Source organism: Antechinus flavipes, chromosome 2, assembly GCF_016432865.1.
Source record: "Antechinus flavipes isolate AdamAnt ecotype Samford, QLD, Australia chromosome 2, AdamAnt_v2, whole genome shotgun sequence".
Taxonomy (NCBI): domain Eukaryota; kingdom Metazoa; phylum Chordata; class Mammalia; order Dasyuromorphia; family Dasyuridae; genus Antechinus; species Antechinus flavipes.
The window spans coordinates 389,525,047-389,547,424 of NC_067399.1; the positions used below are offsets into that span (position 1 = coordinate 389,525,047).

The following is a 22,378-nucleotide window of genomic DNA, read 5'->3' on the forward strand; positions in this document are numbered from 1 at the left end:
CCTCATGTTGCCACTGATTTTACAGAAACTTTAGGCAATTGATCTGATTTTCTAGGTTTCAGCTTTCCATCGGGGCTAATATAACTTGGTTTTCTGGTGTCTCAGGCTGCTGTCAAGATTAATTGCTGCTTGTACCCAGCTTTAAAATCTCGAAGTAAAAGGCTTTGAATTGTGCTTAATCTTTATTAGAACAATCTTAGGAAAGTCCTCATTCCACATCCAGCTTCAATCATCCTTTCTGGAAATTTCTGAGGAAGGTTTGTACCAAAATGATGTAAAATACATGGTGGAAAAAATTCCATGCCTCTTGGTCCCACCTTCAGGTCTCCTATATACCATGTCTTCTGCTTTTCAATGTGCTTACTCTTTGTTTTTGCAAACACTGTACTATCTTGGGAATGTTATATGTATATATATGCACAGCTACATGCTATACACATATATGTGTGTATATTTATATGTAATTGACTGCCATGGGTAGAACAACTTTGCTTCTTTTCTCCTATTAAAACTCAAAAAGAGGGGAAATAAGGCAAGGCATATAGTCCTTTTTCCATCTCTTTCAACCCAGAAGATGGCTATGGGTACAAGGAAACTATGTCCCTGGATCATTCTCTTTTAGCCGACCTCCAAGTACTCAAGTTCCTCCATGACAAAAAAAATCTGGAAGTCCCACAGAATGCTTATCCAGGATAACTTTTGAGAGAGCAGTTTGGGGAACATACTACCCCTTAGGACAACTGGAGATCAAAGGAATATGCCGACTATTGACTCATGCACAGGAAAAAGATAAAGAACTTCAGGAACTAACAAGAGATAATGAGTTGAAATTTCTGAGTACAGTTTGGGAAAGAATTACAACCTCAAGAAACTAACAGGTGATTCTAATGAAAATCTCTGCTGTATATCTAATCTCTAGAAAAGATGAGACTTAAAAGTCATTTCCCAAAATTGGGGGGATATTTGTGCAAGTCTATATGTGCAAGTACATTGGTCCATGGCTGTCTTTTGCATGAATGTGGGCAGGCTGGAGTGATGGTAGAAAGGAATAAGCTCTGTAGGAATGTGGATATCATATTGTTTCATCCTCTGCCCTCTTCAACTAATCAACGATTATTTGTTGATTTGTTTTTGCCACTGTTAGTTACTTCCCTCTCCATTATGAATCTGGATTTGTATATCAGAGTAAGGGGTATCTTTCTCTAAGGCAAGTCCCCTAGATTTCATTATTGATGCAGAGGAATGCAGCTCAGTAATACTGAAATATACTTGGCTTTCTCCCAAAATCTTCTTCCCCAGTCACTGACTAGACTAAGTCCTGACTAGTCCTAAGGCAGCAAAAGTCAGAGGGAAAGCCAGGACTCAGTTTGGGGGAAAGGGGAAAGGTAAGCAATAGTCAATATGTTAATTCACATTTTTATTTCCCCAAAGTCTGGCTTTATTCATATTCTAAATTTAACCTAAATGAATAGACAGGCCAATGAATACAAATTTTATTATCGTCTAAAATTAAAAAGTGTTCAGGGTCTGGGTCACTTCAGTAGGGGGGCTGAGCAAGAGGTGGATAATGGACATTTGGGGGAATGTACTCTCTGCCTCTAGTATTTGACTTATTTCTCTTCTCAGTTCTTCATTCTGGTCTTCACAGAGAGCCGTGACTCTGTCACAAATTCTTGTGACCAATGCCACACATTACAGGGCTGCTCTTGAGGGTTCTTTCTGCTTTTTATCTTCATTGATCCAAAGACTTTAAGGTTTGAAGGGGCAACCTGGAGATGGATGAGAGTGAGCATGTCAAAGTCATCTAAAAGTTAGCATCATCCCCAACTAGGAACATTTACTTATAATGATTCTGAATGAATTAATGAAAAACATTTCAGAAGGCCTTTAGCATCTTGGAGCCCAAACCTTTTAATTTTAAGATGAAGAAACTGAAACCCAAAGAGCTTAAATGATCTGTCTATTGTCTGAGGAAGGATTTGAACCAAAGATTTCAAATCTGTGCACTATGCTATTCCATATAATGCTGAATGTTTCCATCAAAATAAGCACAGATAATTAAATGTTCTTACTAGAATAAAAATTCAAATTAATATCAGTCCAAATTTTCTGAATTAAATGTTAACCCAATTTTGACTTTAAAAAAATTAAATCAAAGATAAAGCAAGACATTTTCTAATTTTTGTCCTCTAAGGACAAAGTTGTTGAGTAGAATTTAAATTTTTCTCTAGTTTACATGCCAAGAAAAATTTTAGCATTAATTTTTTTTTCCTGAGGGATTTGGGGTTAGGTGACTTGCCCAGTTACACAGCTAATAAATGTTAAGTGTCTGGGTTTGGATTTGAACTCAGGATATCCTGGCTCCAGGGTTGGTATTCTATTCACGAGGCCATCTAGCTGTTCCAGTATTCATTTTTACAAGATTTTGAATTCCAGATTTTTTTCCCTCTCTCTCCTTTCTTCCCCACTTCCTTCTTCTAAAGATGGTAGTTAGTTTGATATAGTTTATACATGTGCTATCATATAAAACATATTTCCACACTGATCAAAGATATGAAATGAGAAACAGATTCAAAAGAGGGGAAAAAACACATTAAAAAAAAAGGTTATAAAGTTAAAAAAAAAAGCTTTGGTTTACATTCCAAATTCATTGATTCTTTATCTGGTTATGAATAGCATTTTCCTTTTTGAGTCCTTTGTATTTGTCTTGGGTCACTGTGTTGCTGAGCACCAAATAATCATAGCTGATCATCTCTTAGTATTTCTGATACTATGTACAACGTTTTCCTAGTTCTGCTCATTTCACTTGGCATCAGTTTGTACAAGTCTTTCCAGGTTTTTCTGAAATCTGTCTGTTCATCATTTCTTATTGCACAGTAGTATACTAATACAATCATATACCACAGCTTGTGTAGCATTCTCCAGTTGATGAGCATCTCCTCAATTTCTAATATTTCGCCACCATAAAAAGGGCTTCCATACATTTTTTTTTTTACATGGAGGTTCTTTTCCCTTTTATGATCTCTTTGGGATAAAGATCTAGTAGGGTTATTGCTGGGTCAAAGGGGATTTACAGTTCAATCGCCCTTTGGGCATAGTTCCAAATTGTTCTCCAGAATAATTTGGATCAGTTCATCATGCCACCAACAATGCATTTCTTTTTTTTTTAAGTGAGGCAGAATGATATAAGGACAGTTCTACTTAGAGTTAGGCAAAATCTGAGTTTCAAATCCTAACCTCTGAAACTTATTAGCTGGATAACCTTGGGCAAGTTACTTAATTTCTTTTAGTTTGTTTCTTCAGCTGTTAAATGGAGATAATAATACCTGTTGAACCTATCTCACAGGGTTGTTGTGAGAATCAAATGAGATCATGTACATGGAGTACTTTGTAAATCTTGAAGCTCTATATAAAGGTCAACTATTATTATTATTCCATAAATGGGAAAATATATCAGTAGTAGCTATGAACTTTTAGGTAACAAGATCAGTGATGTGCATGCAGTGAAAAAAAAATCTCTTATTCTGGATTTATTCTGTCCAACACCTTCCCCCTAGAAATCCTAGAAACAACAGCTTTCCAATATTCCCCAGAGCCTATTCACTGGGTATGAACCAGAGAGAACCTAAGCTGACAATACATTCCTCCCCTCCCTGGAGCCTCTACTGTGGCTTAATCTCAGTTAAGTAACTTGCATTTCATAAGCAGAGTCATTAGTAATTATCTGCCAACAACTATTGCCCTATTCTTCGTAGGACTGGCAGAGAAACTATCTTCAATAGGAACTCCTCTTTCCTCCTATATCTTGCAGGAATAAGATGACTTTATCAACTCTAACCAGATTCCTCTGATACACCAGATACATGCACTATGGATGGAATGATGAAAACTGACAAACTTTCTAATGATTGTTGGACAAATCTTTTCCTACCTCTCATCCTCATCTCCCAATCCCAACTAGAAGGCTGAACCCTAGTTGGTTTTATTATTTTGCTATTGTTAAGCAGGAAACCTGAGAACTGGCCTGTGTCTGAGAGAGACTTACAGGTTAGAAGAGTGCCTGGGCGAGTCCTGACAATCATCCTTCTTACTCACGGTCCCAGGATTCATGAGGTATAGGTCCTGGAACATGTTCCATGTTTGAATCTTACCAGAGTTTTCTCAAGACACTCTGCAGCCACAATATGCATTACACTGCTTCCTTAAGGTATTTGGTGGGTGGCACTGTTACCTGCCCTACAGGTGAACACTGAACTGCGTCTACTAATTTATGGATCTGACCTCATAAGCAAGGGTGCGGTGAATTGAGTTCAAAGACTAAATAAAAGTTTGGCTTAACCAGAAGGAAACTAGTTCCTACTTATAAACATGTTTGCTCCCCAAACAGGAGTTATGGGTAGATGCCCTTGAGACTTTGGTCTGTTTAAAATGCTTCTGATTCTTGATGGTAAAGTCAGAGGTTGAGGAATGGGTGTGGGAGACCATGTTATAAATTTCCCTGAGACATATTGTACCAAATATTCAGCCTCACTAAATATAATTTTACATGTCATTGGAAGACAAGTTGATCATAAATCAACCAATATCTAGTAAATATACATACTTCAGTGAGTTTGTAGATTGGTTTGAAAAGTTCCCAAGTTTTCAAGACTCCGTTCCTATAAGCCAAGAAGTACAGTCCTAAGTTTCCCTTGCTAGCACAATTTAAAATCTTGGTACACTTTTCTTTTTAGAATTTTAATTCAATTATTTATTTATGATAAGTTTCATTTACATATTCTAACATTAACAAACACCAAATAAAATGGACATTTTCTTAGGTAGAAAAAGAAAATGTATAAGAAAATGCAGCTCTTTATTATGTAATGCTTACTTTACTTTTTAAATAAAAAATTTAAGGCTTTCAAAGCTGTCTTTCCTGTTTACTCTTCCTGTTTATGCTTCCTGTTTACTCTTAATTTTTAAAAAATATTTTAAAGAGATTCACACATGTTTTCAATAACCAGTTTTCTCCCCGTCACATCAGGATATTATCTATTTCTAGAATAGTGATCCAAGGCATAAATGCCAACTGTTTTTGGCCTGTGGTTTAGAGGTTTCTTTACTGAAATGGAGTCTGACTGAAGAAGGGCTTATGGCTCTAGATTCTTTGTAAAGGAATTTTAAGATCTAGAGTGTAAAGGTCTACTTAGAATAATATGATAAAGAGGTTGAGTGCAGATTGGATGATTAACTAAAATGTGTAAGAACTCACCAGAAAGAGACAAATACGATACCAAAAAACCAAGTCTCTCCTATCTAGCTGCCAGGCCAGCAAGCATAATCAAATGCTATTTCAAAATTCATTAAGAAGAGGAACTATGAATGGTTAAATTATGTATCAAAATGACCCATAGATTAGTAGACTGAGGTGCTGCTAGTTTGCATAATTTCTTTACTGTCTAGAATGGACTTCAGACTTCTCTACATGTGAGATGAAGAGAGATGAGGACCTTAATACTGGATTTTTGTTCTTTTTATTAGATTATGAGTCTCTAGAGATCTATGTCTTGCTTTCAGTCCAATCTGACTCTTTTCATCTTATGTGGGCTGGTGTCTATTTAATTTGTGCCTCACTTAATGAATTATGCTCCTGTCGATCAATAACTAAATAAATAAACCACATTTATTAAGGGGTATATGCCAAGTACTTTGCTTGGTAAAAGAGATACAAAGATAAAATTGAAAGTCTAGCTTCAAGTAACAGTTTCTGATTGGAGACAAAATATACATAAGTATGCACAAAAATAAATACAAGATAGATATATATACAAAAGAAATACAAAGTTTTGGGAGGGAGAGCACTAGTAGCTAGAGGAAGGAGGAAATCAGGAACTTCATGTAGGAATTGGCAGTTGGGCTAAATCTTGAAGGAAACAAGGGATTTCAAGAGACTGAGATGAGACAGGAATGCATAAACTAATTCAAAGGCAAGAGATGGAGTGTCATGTAAGAGAAATAATAAATGCCATTTTGGGGGAAATTGTAGAGTGTGCAGAAGTGAATAATGCATAGTGTTGGAAAAGTAAGTTGGGGTCAGTTTATAAAGAGCTTTAAAAACCAAAGAGAAGAGTTTATTTTTGGTTTTTGACATAGTAGGAAGTTAGTGGATTTTGATGAGTAAGAGAGTATCATGGGCAAATCCTTCAGGAAAATGGCAGGAGAGGCACTTAAAGGCAACCAATTAGGAAGCTAGTGCTAGAGTCAAGGGAGAGGTGATGAAGGACTGAATCAGAGTGGTAGCCAAGAGAAGAGTAGATGAAAGGGATATTGTATAAATAAAATTGATAAAATTTGGCAAATGAATGGATGTTAATTTCTGTATTTATAAGTGGATATGAAATGGATTTTCACATGTTAATCCACATGAATAAATATTTACGTAAGGTCAGAGATGAAATCCCAGATCTGCTACTTATTACTTATCTGTAAAATGAGGGCATGTATTTTAAATGATCAATACAGTTCTCTGTAGCTCAAAATATACAATCCTATCATTGATTTTAACTTCTATAACAACAGTTCTCTAACTAGTTCCTTCCCCACCTTCAATATTTTCTTCTAATCTTACAAATTATTATTGAATTACTATTTCAATCTCCACAGCTATGATGATCATGTTAATCCCCTATTCAAAAGCTTTCAATAGCTCCCCATTGACTATAAGATAAAGTTGAAATCACTTAACTTGGCATTTAAGATCCTCCAAAATGTGGCTCTAATTTCATATTTCTCCCACCCTCCATTTATCTCCTTCACAGGTTTTTTTCAAGGAAAACCACTTTATAAACCTTAAAAGTGCCACCGAAATGGAAATTTCCATTTCTATGTTCTTGTCCATGGGTACCTCTGTTTGGCATGGCAGTGAAATCTTGCTTTGTTAAAAATATTTAACATGTATTGGTCTACCTGCCATCTAGGGGAGAGTAAGGGGAGGGAGAGGAAAAGTGGGAACAGAAGGTTTTGCAAGGGTCAATGCTGAAAAATTACCCATGCATATGTTTTGTAAATAAAAAGCTGTAATAAAAAAGTAATAGGGAAAAAATAAAAATAAATAATATAATAAAAAATAGCAGAGCTTGAACCCAGGTCTTCTCAATCCAAAACCAGTGAACATTCTTTTTATACCACATTGCCTCATGAAGTTATTGCTTTCTGCATATCTTTTTTTTTTTTTTTTTTTTTTGCTGAGGCAATTGGGGTTAAGTGACTTGCCCAAGGTCACACAGGTAGGATGTATTAAGTGTCTGAGGCCAGATTTGAAGTCAGGTCTTATGCTCTCTACATTGCAGCACCTAGCTGCCCCTAGTTTTTGTATATCTTGTATATTCCAAACTATATTAAGGGTAGGCACCATGTCTTATTCATCTTCATTGTGTCCCTCAGAACCTAGCACAGGCCTCTCACCCATCAGCTGCTTAATAAATACTTGTTAATGGATTAAAATTATACGGAATTAAAGCTGGTTTTAAGGATGTAATTTGCTTGAGTTGTGTCACAATTGTATGTAGATTTAAGAAACATATTTAAGGTATAAGAGCTACTTTCAGTGCTGAACAATCTCCAAAAAGTAGCCTTGGTAAATTCCTAAGATGCGAAAGTACTAGGTAGTTTCTGAAAACTTTGGCCTTGTCTCTAGAAACGTGCAAAAGGTGTGAGTAAAAATGACTGTCTTCTATGTAAGCCTCACTTTAAATTCCCTTTCCCCATTATCCTCCACTTTCTACCAAACCTCTCAAAGAGTAAGTCAAATAAAAATGTGGTGAAAAATTTGGATTCTGTACCATATTGCCACTGTTGGTTTTTTTTCCTAATTTGCCAAAAAAAAAAAAAAAAAAACAGGCAGAACACCATCCAAATTTAGCAGCCCACTGAAGTGGCATTATTAAGTTTTTAGTCAAGACAAAAAAAAAAAAAAAAAAAAAGGAATTATTACTTACCATCTACTTCTATCCTCAAGACTTTGTAAGGATTCACTAAAATTTATGTTGTTGTATGAAAGTAGAGAATTAAAGCAAGTATGTAATAGGGTGAAAAAGGCAATGTAGTCTGGTGGAATTCATTTCTTAACTCTTGGCGAAACAGATGACTCTATCCTACAATGGATGACTTCCATTTCTTTTTTCTACATAGCTGATTAAGCTATTCCTTAAGTATAAATTAGGTTTGTTGAAAAGTTGAAAAAGGAAGGTAAAGAGTATTTTAACTCTTTTAAAATCCATGCTGAGGAATCTCATCTCCTGGAACACTAAAATTATAATAAAACACTACTGTTATCTGGATTATTTGGCTCAATTACTGTGACTCTAGAGCCACATTTGCAATCACTTATTAGTCAATCCATCCAATGACTGAGCAACAAACCTTTAATAAACACTTATATGCCAGGAACCATTCCAGATGTTTTAGATACAAAAATTAAAAAAAAAAGTTCCCATCTGCAAGCAGTTTATTATATTTTAATGAAATAATACACACATACGTATATATCTTATCAAATAAATATGCTTACTGCATATCCTGAAGTACATCAAACATAAGACTTATGTTGAAATTAGACATCCTATAAAAAGCCTTGGGTTACATGTTAATAAAATGTGGATTGATAACTTTACTTTCATGAGTATTTATCACTGGCTTGGCTTATCAAGCTAATATCTATCACTGGTGAGAAAGCTGTTTACTACATTAGCATTTTTAAATGATATTCTGGAGTTAAAGAATTTTCCTTTGTCTTTCCCTACACTTCATAGCTTTACATAATACTGTTTTATCTTTCTCTGTTAAACTTATTGTGCAATACTGTATATATGTTATATGTCTCAACCTGAGCGCTACAGAAGCAAGACCTATGTTTTACTGAGTCTATGCACTTCCTTCTCCAAGACCAGAACAGAGCTATGCACATAAATGTTTGTTGAAATGAAATGATAGCCAAACTAGAGTCAAAGTTCTATGTTCCAGCTCATGGAGATTCAAATAAATATCCTGATCCCTTTTCTATGTAATTATTGTTCTCATATTAATTTTAAACAAAACATTTTTAAAGAGTTCTGTGTTCTTCAAAGTTCAATATGTACTAATAAAATTATCTTTTCATTAGTTTACTAACATGTTTTATAATCTATTCTCACATCAGAATGAGTCTCATTCTTTTAAAAATGTGGAAACTGAAGTAATTACAAATCATACTGATAAAGAGTTTTATAACTTTATCTTGAATGTGCAACCTTATCAATTGTGATTGGGAGGAAGTGATCATAAAATAAGAAAAGATCTACTATCACTGTTCTTAAAGACCATCTAGTCCAATTCCTTCATTTTATAGATAAGTAAACTGAGGTCCAAAAAGATTAGATGACTTGCTAAAGGTCACACAGCTAAGAAATAGCAGAACTGGGATCTGGTCCTCTGATTCCAAATCCAGTAATTCTTCACACTCCTTCCCCCTATCACAAGTTTAAAAAGTTTTGTGTGTAAAAAAAAAAAAAAAATATATATATATATACATATATATATATTATATATATATATATATGTCTTGGAGTAATATATATATATATATATATATATATGTCTTGGAGTAAGAAAGTCCTGGCTTCAGATTTCAAATCTTTTTTGAAATTTGAAAATTTAATGTGATAAAGTACATAAAGGACTATGAACCTTACACTATCCAGTGAGCTATTATTAAATCCTGAAAAGTTAAATAATGTTCATTTTAAATATCAGCAAGTACAAGAGTAGGTTTGGAAATTTTTAAATACCACACTACCTGTAAAACTACTGAGCAAATGTCCTACCCATCACTGGGCAGTTAAATTTCTGGAGATAATTTATTTTACATCATCAGGAGATAATTTATTTTCTTTGGGGCTATCTGAAATAGTATACAATTCTAAAAAAGTCTCTGAGATTGAGTTCTTTTTAAAATAGATTAGAAAGTACAATATTTTTAGATAGTTCGAAAGGATGTTTTGTGTTTTGAGTTTGCAGGTACAGCAAGAAGACCCCTTTTCTCCCTAATAATGTTTTATCTGTCAGCATCTATTTTTGTTACAGGATGCATACAAGCTAAATCTGATTCATCCAGCTTTGAAGTGGGTTGGACAATGTTGGGTTTCTTTTGTTATTAGTTTGGGCCATAAAATAGACTTTAAGATTCTAAAACACTGAGGATCTGAAATAATTATCTCATAGGTGCTAGATGAAGTCATAATAAGCTATCTTTAACTTAATATTCTTGTGTAGTATTTAAGAAGTATTCCTTTGCATTAAGTATAAACTCCTTAGCTGAAAATAGCAAGCTTATCTAATAGGCTTTAAGGTGATTTCACAAAAAGGGGGGGAACATCATGTTATGAATACACTGCCAATCATCACGTTTCCTAATATTTTTGCAGAATCTGGTTTATTAGATTTTATTTCCAAAGATATTTTTCAGTTACTAGTTCAAAAGAGATGAAACAATAAATACTGCACAACCAAGCTGTTTAAAAACTAAGCTTTACTAAGGCTGCAAGACAGTACCAAGCAACCAGAAATCTTTAATAGTCTTTATTCAACTCATTATTCCGTTGACATTTTCTGGGTCTAGCGACAGAAGCTTCTCCAAGGTTCCTCTGTTACTCTGGCTAACAGAGGACTGGCAGGTGGAATAGAAAAAGCACTGGACCCGGTACTCTTAAGGCCTGGATTTTGTTCCTAGCTCAGCCCCTACTTAACTGTGCGACCTCAAACAAGTCGATTTACTTATTGAGGCTCAATTCCTGTAGCTGTCCAATGAGGCACCTTCTAGCAGTGACATTTATTCTAGATAAGCCGCGATAAGGGCTTTCATCCCATTAATGCCAATAGCACATAAAATTTTCTCCCGGAGGAACCTAAAAGCAGTCCTAATTTAACCAGTTTTCTTTTACAACGGAAAATCCCAGTGATAGGAAGCAGTCAGAACTGGAGTCTGTGGCCGAACTGGGCCCTGGGGCCGGCGAAATCCTCAGCTCCCGCCGCTCGTCTTTTACTCCACAGCGGGAGCCGAGTTTCCCGGGCCGGCAGTCGGCGCAATCCCGACCTATTTCGACACACTTCAGCTTGGAGTTGTGGGGGGTGGGGAGTGAAGGTGACACTGGAAGCCGCGGCAGCAGCTCAGAGCTGGGGGGAGGGGCGTAGGCCAAGACTTTGGGTCCGTAGCTGCCCGCGCCCGGGCCTGGGCGGAGTCACCGATTCTGGGGCTGGAAGGCCTCCCGCGGAAATACCTCGGAGCAGTTACCGTAGGCTACTCCGCGCGCCCTAAATCCATAGCCTCACCACAGGACGGGGGAGGCCCGAACCCCAGAAAATTTGAGGCTTTTGAAGCTCCCAAGAGTTTTTCCTTTCCCTTGGCAACTCAGGGCCTTCCATATGGTGGAGAAGGTGCCGGAGAAAGCCGCGGGGAACGCGGGAGGGTGGGGTTCAAAGGGAAATGCAGCCTCACCTGCCCAAGAGGCGGAGCTCATTTGTACTGACTGACAGCCAGTTCTTCCAATCATAGTCCGACAGGAGGGGCGGGGCCCTTCGTTGACTGACAGCATTTCTTCCTCCAATCATAGAGCGCACTTTCTCTGACCGGCCATAGTTTCCGCGCCTGTCTCAGAGCGGCGCCTAGAAATTGCGTTGCCCTCTTCTTACCCCTCCTTCTCTGGTTCTTTGGGCCTTTGCCACGGAAGCCCAACCAACTGGAGAGTGAATGCTATTCCAAACCTCACCTATCCCTGGGCGTCATTCTCGCCAGCATTGAAATATCGATTGGGGATTTCCCAACCCCTTCCCGTCACCTCAGATAGGGGGCGGGATGACTGACATGCTAACCGGCCAATTGCGCCACGCGACGTCGGGTGACCAAATGACCGACACTTCATTGCGCCAATGAAATCCCCCATTGTGAGGGGTCAACAGGACTGACGACACTGCCGGCTAATCCACATTAAGGTTGGGAAGCGATGGGCAAGGAAGCTAGCCAATAAGAACAGAGAAAGACCGGAAGTTGGCGCGCGCGGAGTAGAGGGTGGGCGCTCGCAACCGCCTCGGCCTGCGCTGCTCAACGCAGCTTGGTGGCCTCGAGCCAGCGAGCAGCGCGTGACGAAGGGACTGAGCGACGGGCAGCCGCGGCCAATAAACGGCGGCCGCCGGGGCTCTGCAGCCAGTGGCGAGTGGGGGGGCGGGAGGCAGCAGGTTAGGCTGTGGGAAGTTAGTGGCGCTGCTGGGACTGGGGGAAGGAGAAGCTTCTTCCTCCTGCAGTTCCTCTCGCTCCGGGGACCAGCGGCGGCGGCGGCGGCCGCGGGCTACTCGGCTGCGGCTCCGGCTCCGCGTGCGAACTATGCTGACAGACGGCGGCGGCGGGAGCGGCGGAGGCGGTAGTGGCTCCTTCGAGGAGGACCTGGACTCTGTGACTCCGCGCTCGGCCCCGGCCGGGGCCTCGGAGCCACCTCCGCCGGGAGGGGTCGGGCTGGGGCTCCGTACCGTGCGGCTCTTCGGGGAGGCCGGGCCCGCACCGGGTGGCAGTGGTAGTGGCGGTGGCGGCGGCAGCGGTGGCGGTGGCAGTAGTGGCGGTGGAGGTGGCGGCGCGGGCGGAGGGGACGCGGCGCTGGATTTCAAGCTGGCAGCCGCCGTGCTCCGGACCGGGGGTGGCGGCAGCGGCGGCGGCGGCGGCGGCGGTGGTGGTGGCTCCGGCAGTGATGAAGATGAGGTTTCGGAGGTACGTCTCCTCTCTCCGCCTCCCGGATCCCTCCCCACCATACCTGGGGGTGCTGCTCCCCCTCGGTCGAGTGGTGGAGTCAGTTCCCTTTGCCTTCTTCTCGGCTAAGCTGTCTCCTGACAGCCGGTGGGGCCCATGGCGGCGGCGCGGGGCCTACTGCGCACTCGGCCCCATCTTACAGCTTGGGGCTCGGGAGGACTGGCTCCCCGAGCTTCCCTACGTCCTCTGAACACCGGGAAAGAGGAGACAGTCTGAGGCCTTTCGTCTTCCGGCCCCTCAGGGGAGCGAGGGGGTTCGTAATGGCCCCTCCCCCACCCACCTTCGGGCTTGAAGGGGGAGCGGGCGTCGCTCAGTGTCCCTGTCCTTGGGACTGAGTAGAATCGGGGACTGTCGCCGAGCACCTGCACCACTTTTTATTTTTCGGCGGGGAGAAGGATTAAGACCCTTTTCCCCGCCTTCCCAAACTTGAGCTGGATGCTCGCCATATGAGTACTCTTGCCTTTGGATTTAAGAGGCTTTTTAGTTAATGTGTCGTCTTGGTATATATGGGAAGTAGGCATTCTAAAGAACATCAGAATGTGCGCTGAAAAATATTTCCTGTCCTGTTGAGAATCCACTATGAAGATTGAGATGAAAAGTTGTTTTGGTGCATTGTTCCGCTTTGGGATGATAGTTCCCATGGTCTTTAGAAGCCTGAGGAACATCTGGCACCTTAGGGCACCTTTTTAGCATAAAGAGAATTAGTCTTTCAAATCCTTGTTATAGGAATATTTTCTGCCGTAGGATGAGACTCAGATACCGTTTTTCCTTGGACCCTAGGGAGAACGGGTTCAAAGAGTTCTTTCCTTCTCATGATTCTTTAGCACACGAGATTGCCCATGGTGCCATTCTTAATTTATTCCTAAGGTCATAACATGCAGTCAGCCATTCCATCTCTTTCTTTTTTTGGCATACATATGTATGTATATACATGTATAACTTTTTTATGTATATCCCCATGCTTTTATGTACACGTCCTGTAAAGAGAAACATTGCTCATGGGCTACAGAGAACTCTGTCCCTTTTATGCTGTGCTAATTAAGGGGTCTTCCAGAATAGGATAAAAAGATAATAGATAATATCTAAGATAATAGATAAGGGAACTGGCTTTGGAGGCTAGCCGACCTGAGTTCAAATTAAGCCTCTGAAACACATTTGCTGAGTGACTCTTCATATGAGACATTTAGCTTCCTACAGTAGTCTACGAAACTCTAAAACTATAAATTACAGAGGAGGTACCTGTGAGTGCACATTTGTAGAGGGACTTGATTTCATCCTGGAGTTCCTTTTAACAGTAAAATCATAGGTACAGTCCCTATTCAGAACTGCACCAGGATAATTTTACTTACTCAGGTAATTTGCTTTCTCTGGCTTTTGAAATTGGGGAGGAAGTCGAGGCTGAGATTTTGATTCCAGGATTAAGGAAATGTGTCTTAATTGTGTACCTCCTTTGATATCTGTCTTGCTCTTTGTAGGTACTTAACAACAAATGTTTAATGAATGTGTGAAATCAAGGTGGGGCAGATAATATTTAAGTAGGCTTGGTTTAGCCGAAGTTAGGTTGTGGGGAGTGTCTAGTGTACTTACTGCCTTAGGCTTATAGATAATTCCCGGAGCTAAAAACCTCTACCCTTTTAATTGAAAGTGTTAGGATGCATATTTAGTACTTGGAAGTGGGGGGTGGGTGTCCAGGGGGAGAGACAAGGAAAAGGGAGGGAGAAACACAGAAACAGCAGAGACGTAGGGGAAGAGAAAGTGAAGGGGGGGGAGGGGGGAGGGAGTTCTGTTTTCTGAACTGATTCTTTGATTTTTTTTTTTTCCTGTAAATTTGAACATAGTCAATTGTCATGGGAGAAAACTTCTCTTGACTTTCATATTGTAGGTAACAAAAGAAATAAAAACACCTGTTTATTTTATTTAAGTCAGTATTTCTAATCATATTCTGGAATTATAGTGAGAGAGATCCCATTAGAGGCAGTTTTTGGCTAAGGTTTCACTTTCATGACTTATCATTTTATTAGTTATGTGACACTAGGCAAGTGACCAATCTGACATATTGGTAAAATAGGATACTAAAACTTAATCTATCCCACCTACCTCACAGGGTTGTTGTGAGGATCAAATGATATATTTTGTAAAATTGTAAAGTGATATGCAAGTATAGTATAACTTTTAATGTTATTTGGATAGAATTTGAAGGGAAAATTTTCAACAGCATGTGTTTAGTTGAAATATCTCTAAAATTTAGTCTTTGAAGTATCCTTATTTTGTGCTCTATTGATAGTGGCAGAATTTTTCAGAACACCCTCTTTTTAAAATAGAGTACATTCTGCAAATACCCTTACCCTAATACAGATCTATATGAAATAGAAAAAATGTTATTTGTGGGCCACATATAGATAATCATTTTTATCCTATTCCGGGTAAGAGTTATTCTAGAATAATATCAAAACCCTTTGTCCTTAGTTCTTTAGGAGAAATGGTTTAGGGATTTTTCTAGAATCTTTAATGCATTTCAAGGCTTAAATTTTATTTTGGGAAACTTCCTGACTTCCATGGAACAGTGGTGGTACGGTCTTCATTCTTTTTCTCAGGCTAAAGGACCTAATTACTTACATATTCCCTGTACCTAAGGATTTTGGTGCTTATGTTAAGATAGGTCCACAGTTTTAAGATTGAATTTTTTTCTATACATTAAATTGAACAGAGGTATTAGGCACCTATTGTATCTTTAGGAAATTGTTCCAAATGCTGGAGCAATTGATTTTTTTTTTTTTAAGTTCAGTTAAAACATACTCTTCTACCCTCATGGAGCTTGAGCAAGAAGATGAGACACATAAACAGAATATGATATACACTAATTCTTGATAAGCCTAATAGAGAAGAGTAAAACAGACTGTTTTGTGATGTCCTGATGAATAAAGGTTGTTGTAATCCAACTGAGAGGAATAGGCTTTGTGGTAAAGCTGCAATTTGAGGTGAGTGTTAAAGAGATGTCCAACACACATCATTTGTGTCCTGCCCAGTAGGAGGGAAGGATTTGTATTTTCTGACATGTTAAAGGAGGAATCTCCAGAGGATCTGTGTCTTTAATTAAATAAGACAAGAATCTTTTATGCACCCATTACAATCTGGTAGGTGAATAATAAGAATAACCACGTGTTTATGCTAATCAGGTAACAAGCTCAGTACTTTTTTTCTTTATTTCATGGGAAAGATTGAAACTTTTATCCTGTGTAATTTATTTAATAGTTTGAGTCCCATAGTTTTTATGTAAAATCTAAATATTTATTGGGTAGATATAAAAAAATGTATAATACAGATTTTATATTGCATTTGTCAGATAACTTTTTGCCTCTTCTCCAAATAGTTTATGAAATCTAGAATTTTTGAAATAGGCTTGATTGAAGAACTATGCAGAATAAGAATTGCTCATGTTTTTAACCTGGGCACTTTTGCAGTATTTCATTGGGTCATTTTAAGAAATTTTGTGAGGTAGTAAATACAAATATTATCTTCATTTTTAGTGATGGAAAAGGGAACTGATACTTAGAAATATAAAATTACTTGATGAGTAGAATACAAAGATCATCTTCATTTTTAGTGATGAGGAAGGGAATTGCTATTCAGAAAGATAAAATGACTTGTCCAGGGAAACACAATACTAGACCAGATCTTTTGGCTACACTCCCAAATGTTCTTTCCCCTATATGATGGAACTGAATAAAATAAACCTGTAATTATGCCAGGTTTAGAAATTCCATATGGGATCTTTGGGTTTTTATTGCCTTAAATATAGAAGCAAATATCCATAACATATGTGTTAAGTGAAGCACATCTTGGAATAAAATAGATTGTTAGTGTGTTCTTTATTCAGAGTCTTGAATAGAAAAGTCAGAATTTGAATTGTATCCCATTTAATTAATTGATAGCTATTGTTTAGAGTGGAAGGTCAGGTTGAAAAGTTCTTTTAATTATCAGTCATTTAGAGATTGTTCAAAATTCATGTTTAAAAATTCAATGGATTCATTCTTGAATGTAGTCATATTTATTAGGTTAAAAGAAAAGTAAAAGACTTTTACAAACTTAGGAATTTTAAACCTGTTTTCTTATTTGTCATCTGTAAAGTTTAATTCCTACTTTGTGTCACCTTTTTAAGAGATATTATAGCTATACATATTCTGAAAGCTATTTGCTGGTTTGTAAATCAAAAATGTATATTATCATTTTTGTTGGGTATGAGCTCATCAATTAGGTATAAAATTAAAATTGAAATTTTTATTAGAAACTCATCATGAAAACTATTACTGGAATCTAAAGGTATATAAATGCATGTATATATGTGTATAAATAAGACAGGTCTTTAATCTGTTTACATAAGCATATGGGTGGATTTAGGCTCAATTTAAGGGGGGAAAAAATTATAAAATTAGAGCTGTCCCATAATGTAATATAAGTTGTCTTTGGAAGGTAGTATGGTTTTCTTTCATCAAGTTTTAAAGGCAGAAACTGAAGGGTTCATTATAAAAGGAATTCTCTTATTTGAGTATAGCATAAATCAGGGCTTCTTAAACTTTCCATTCGTGATCCCTTTTTGCTCAAGAAATTTTTATGTGACTAAATAAGTAGACAAATCAAACCTTTACTGGTGATAAATCATAATTTTGCAACCTCCACATTGTTAAATCTATATGGGGGGTTTCAAACCACAGTTTAAGAAGCTGAGGTGGCTTTCAATTTTGATATTGATACTGTATAAAGAGAAAAGCAGAATTGCTACTCTCAGAGAGGAAAGCTATCTTTGGAGAATTGATTAGAATCTTATACTTTCTAGAAGCTACTTTCCTTATTAATGCTTCTGTCATCTTTATCATGAAAATCCCACCTTTATTCAGACTACATAGACTAGTAAGGTAAGTCACTGCTTTTAATAGCATCTTAAAGTTTACCCTTACTGTTTAGATTATGGAGAAATTAAAAGGGAATTTTGAAAAAAATGTAGTGTAAAATTAAAATATTTAATTTTCTTTTTTTTTTTGGTTGAACATTAATGTTAGCAAGAAGACTTTTGTAATCAACAGCAGTCAATTGGGAAAAAATACTTGTTTTTAAAAACCTTAATCAAATTTGTCTACAGTTTTTTTTTAACACAAACTTAAATTAACAAAAGTAATTTTATTTTGTAAGTTTGGATTTTTAAAATGAAGCACAAATTCTTTTAGGCTAAGTTTTGAAGAAATTTTAAAATACTTTATAAATACAGGAATGGGATGTTTGTATGCTGAAACATTCCCCTGAATAAAGGTACAACTTTATAAATAATGATTTTTTTGGCTAAAGGTTGAGTTTTTAAATAGTTTAATTTTTGATTGGAATTTTCAAAATGAATTTTTGAAGTAAAAGATTTAGACAGTTTTAAAAAATATTTCAATGGATTTGTGCTTTCTGTAAAATTTTAGGAATGAAATAAATACATCTATGAAAATAGTTTGTTTAGTTTTATTTGAGAATGATTTAAGAGTAATAAGACAGATGACTTTTGAACATCCATTTAAAAATGTCTCTAATTTCTTGAAAGATGAAAATAATAGTTTTTTTCCGTAATCGCCCTATGAAGTGGATAGTTAGAAAGATGAATGATAAAATTTAGATTCAAATAGTAAAGTATCATTTTTGAAGGACAGAAAACAATTGTATTAATTATAGAATAATAAGTTACACAAAACAGACCATATTTTTAAAATATGTAGAAATTGTTGGTTTGGGGCTTGCCTTTCCTTGAACAACAAACATTGCTTTAAAAAGAAAAGGAAGAAAATGAAATTAGCATTCTTTATTAATCGCCTTATGGAAAAAATTACTAGTTGTAAATAGCTGTGAGATTCTAAGGAGAAGAGGTGATAAAATATCTATGAGAAATTGAAATTTATATTGGCATTTAGATACAGGGTAGAAAGGCAACTTTTTAATAAGCTATAGTAGTAGGATTTAAGAAAGATACAGAGAATGGACTCATAAGATAATGACTTTAAGCACCCAAATGTTTTTGTGTTTTGCTTTGGGGGATCGTGGGAGAAGAGTTTGGAGTGATTTAAAAGTCAGTGTGTCCTTGATTGCCCAAGTAGGCAGCTATTGGCCTATATTATACTTCAAATTGAATAATTAGAAAAGGGTATCAAGTTAGCATATGTATTTAATAGAGATAGGAATTAGAATGTGGTTTCATTGCTACAGAAACTCCTAGCTTGAGAAAATTCTCTTTACACCACATTAATAGTATTAAGAGAATTTACCTATAGCAGGGCTTTTTAAACTTTTTCCAATTGCAACTTCTTTTTGCCTGATAAATTTTTACTTAACTGTACATTTAGGTATGTAAAATAGGTATACACATCAAACATTTACTGATTATAAATCATAATTTCATGACTCCTACATTCAGTTATGAGACCCCATATGATATTGAGAATACAGTTTAAGAAGCTTTGACCTAGAGCACTGAGAGGTCAGTGACTTGCTTAGTCTTGTCTATCTCTCCCCCATCCCCATATGCCTTCAGAATTGGAAGAGAGTTTAAACTTCCACATTTTACAAAGGAGGAAACTGAGAAATACAAAAGTTTTGAGTGACTTGTCATAGGTCTTAAAACTATTAATATCTTAAGATGAAGGATTTGAATCTAGTTCTTCTTGATTCCAAGCCCCATTTTATATCTGCTATGCCCCACTTTTTATGCACTTATTAAGGAGAAAAATAAAAGTTGTCTTTGTCTATATACATAATTATATTTCTTTATATGGATAGCTTGGTTTTGGCACTATAAAGAATGTTTTTTAAGGATGATTTATACACAAAAAATAATATTCTGAAGATTGGCAAAATGTTCAAGGTTGCAGTACACATATTATGTTGGTTAATAAATTTATAGTTTTTTTCTCTCCAGAAAGAAGTGAGATATTCTCATTTTCACATCTCTTTGGAATGTGCAATACTCTACATACCACACACATTCAATAAATGCTGATTGATTCATTGAATCAGTGTGGGTTATCATATTTTCATATTTTGCAGTTATCCACGACCTTGAAATGAATGGCATAATTCAATGATATTTTTGAATGACTTCTTTAAAAAAAGTTTTATAAAGTTTAAAAGCATTCTAAATATGAGCTATCATTTTGAGACAGGCCATATAAATACATATACTTTTATTACTGAAGATATAGTACACTATAAGCTTTCCAAAATGTTCTCACTCTGACCTCTGAGAATAGTTGGTTTGAGGATTGTACTAATTTTACAGATAAACATTCTGATTTAAGGGATTTGCTTCAGGGTTTTACACTTAGTATTTCTTGGAACCAAAGCTTAAATTTAACTATTCTGATTCTACTACTCTACATGACCCTACCACTATAAATTTTATCTAGTTTTGGAGGAAAATATCTTGACAATTGATTATGCTTCATCTTTGGAAATTAGACCTTTAAAACTCTCAGAGGGAAGATCTGAATATCAGAAACAATTACCTAACAGTTCTTTTAAATATTTTTTAAATGCTTTATTTTTTTCCCAATTACATGTAAACATAATTTTTAGCATTCATTCTCTCTCTCTCTCTCTCTCTCTCTCTCTCTCTCTCTCTCTCTCTCTCTTTCCTGGTGAAAGCATTCATTTTTTAAAAATTTGAGTTCCGAATTTTTTCTCTTTTTCTCTTCCTCTCATCTTCTTCCTAGGATAGTAAGCAATTTGTTTATAAGTTATACATTTGCAATCATAAAAAATATATTTACTATATTGAGTCATGTTGTGAAGGAAGAGACAGATCCAATGGGGGGGGGGGGAATCACAAAAAAGTAAAAAATAATAAGCTTTGACCTGCATTCAGATCAACTATTTCTCTGGAGGTAGACAGCATTTTTCATCATTAGTACTTTGGAATTGTCTTGAATTATTGTATTAATCAGCATACAATATTGCCTGTTACTTTGTACAATGTTCCCCTGATTTTGCTCATTTTACTTTTGTATCATGATAGTTCAAATAAGTCTTTCCAGATTTTTAAAAAATAAGCCTGTTTATCATTTCTTAGAGCACAGTAAGATTCCATTACAATCATATATCTCAACTTGTTCAGCCAGTAGATAGGCATCCCCTTAATTTCTAATTCTAAGCCATCACAAAAAGAGGTGTTATAAATATTTTTGTACAGATGAATCATTCCCTCTCCCTCCCTTTTTAAAATCTCTGATACAGAGCTATCAGTGGTATTGCTAGGTCAAAGTGTATATATGCATAGTTTTGTAGCTCTTTGAACATAGTTCCAAATTGCTCTCCAGATTGGTTAGATCAGTTCACAACTCCATAAACAGTGCATTAATTTTTTTTCATCCCTTCCAAGATTTGTTATTTTCCTTTTCTGTCATATTAGCTATCTAATTGATATATGAAATATTACCTCAGAGTATTTTTAATCTGCATTTCTGTTATCAGAAGTGATATAGAACATTTTTCATATGCTTTGTGATACAGCTAACTTTGATTTCTTCATCTGAAAACTGCCTCTTAACAGCTCTTCTGAGAGACAGTAGGAAAATGATTAACCAATTGTGGTAAATCCCATAGATTCTGTTAATTTTTTTAAATCCCTTGTTGATTTCTAAAGCCATCCCTACTCAAAAGTGGCCCAGAGGCATCACAAGCTCAAAATGGCCAAAATAACTTACTTTTTTCCAAATCGCTTTGATATATGACACTCATTTTAACCATAAAACCAAACATTCCTTGTAAGATTTAGGAGGCTGTGAAAGTACCTAAGATACAGGCCAGAAATTAAAATGTCTTGTTCTATTTTGTTTTTAAAAAACAAGTTAACTTCGAGAAAGGTACCGGGAATACTTAAGGTGCCATTAAAACATAGGAGTTTTTTTGGTTGTTGTTTTGGTTTGTTTTTTTTTTAACATACAGGTGTTATGAATTGGGGTTTTCCTGGCATCTGAGTATATGATAAAATAGTTCTGAAATCCAGATTAAATAAATGACACGTCCATTTTATATAGTATGACTTAATTAGTTAGTCCTAATGGCCATAATTCTTCCTTTCCCATACAAATTATTGGAGGGTTTTTTTTTTTTAATAAAAGAACTAATTCATTGTTGGTAGAAGTTGTAAACTGATCCATACATTTTGGAGAGCACTCTGGAATTATGTCCCCAAAGTTATCAAACTCCCTATGTTCTTTGAAACCAGCAATGCCACTAATTTGGTCTATTTCCAAAAATGGTTAGGGAAAAAAGAAAAAAAAAAACATACTGTGTTTTCTAAAATGTGTAGAACAGTTCTCTTTATGGTGGCAAACAACTGGAAATTGCAGTGATGCTCATTAGTTGGAGAATGGATGAACAAGTTGTGATATATGATTGTGACAGAATGCTATAAAAAATGATGAGCTCAATGAATTTAGGAAAAAAATGGAAAGACTTGATTGAAATAATGAAGAAGGAAATGAGCAGAACTAAGAAAATATTGTATATAGTAGCAACAATGTGTTTTAAGAATATCTTTGA

The 22,378-nt window shown here is 36.6% G+C and overlaps 1 protein-coding gene and 1 long non-coding RNA gene across 7 annotated transcripts in view; one reads left to right on the forward strand and one right to left on the reverse strand.

Annotated features, from left to right (window-relative positions):
- Positions 1 to 1,479: 1,479 nt before the first annotated feature.
- Positions 1,480 to 12,012, reverse strand: LOC127550002 (uncharacterized). Its single transcript, XR_007950763.1, has 2 exons — positions 11,513 to 12,012; positions 1,480 to 1,769 (listed from the first exon to the last, which is right to left on the reverse strand). It is a non-coding gene; the product is annotated as an uncharacterized LOC127550002 (long non-coding RNA).
- Positions 12,013 to 12,309: 297 nt separating this feature from the next.
- ANKHD1 (ankyrin repeat and KH domain containing 1) overlaps positions 12,310 to 22,378 on the forward strand; it is a 137,176-nt gene continuing 127,107 nt past the window's right edge. For 4 of the 6 annotated variants that reach the window (XM_051978546.1, XM_051978549.1, XM_051978547.1 and 1 more), the window contains exon 1: positions 12,380 to 12,772. In XM_051978546.1, coding sequence (XP_051834506.1) covers positions 12,395 to 12,772 — 378 coding nt within the window. In that variant the 5' untranslated portion in view covers positions 12,380 to 12,394. Of the gene's footprint in view, positions 12,773 to 22,378 lie in introns of all 6 variants that reach the window. The other 2 variants (XM_051978551.1, XM_051978552.1) reach the window with 1 other exon arrangement.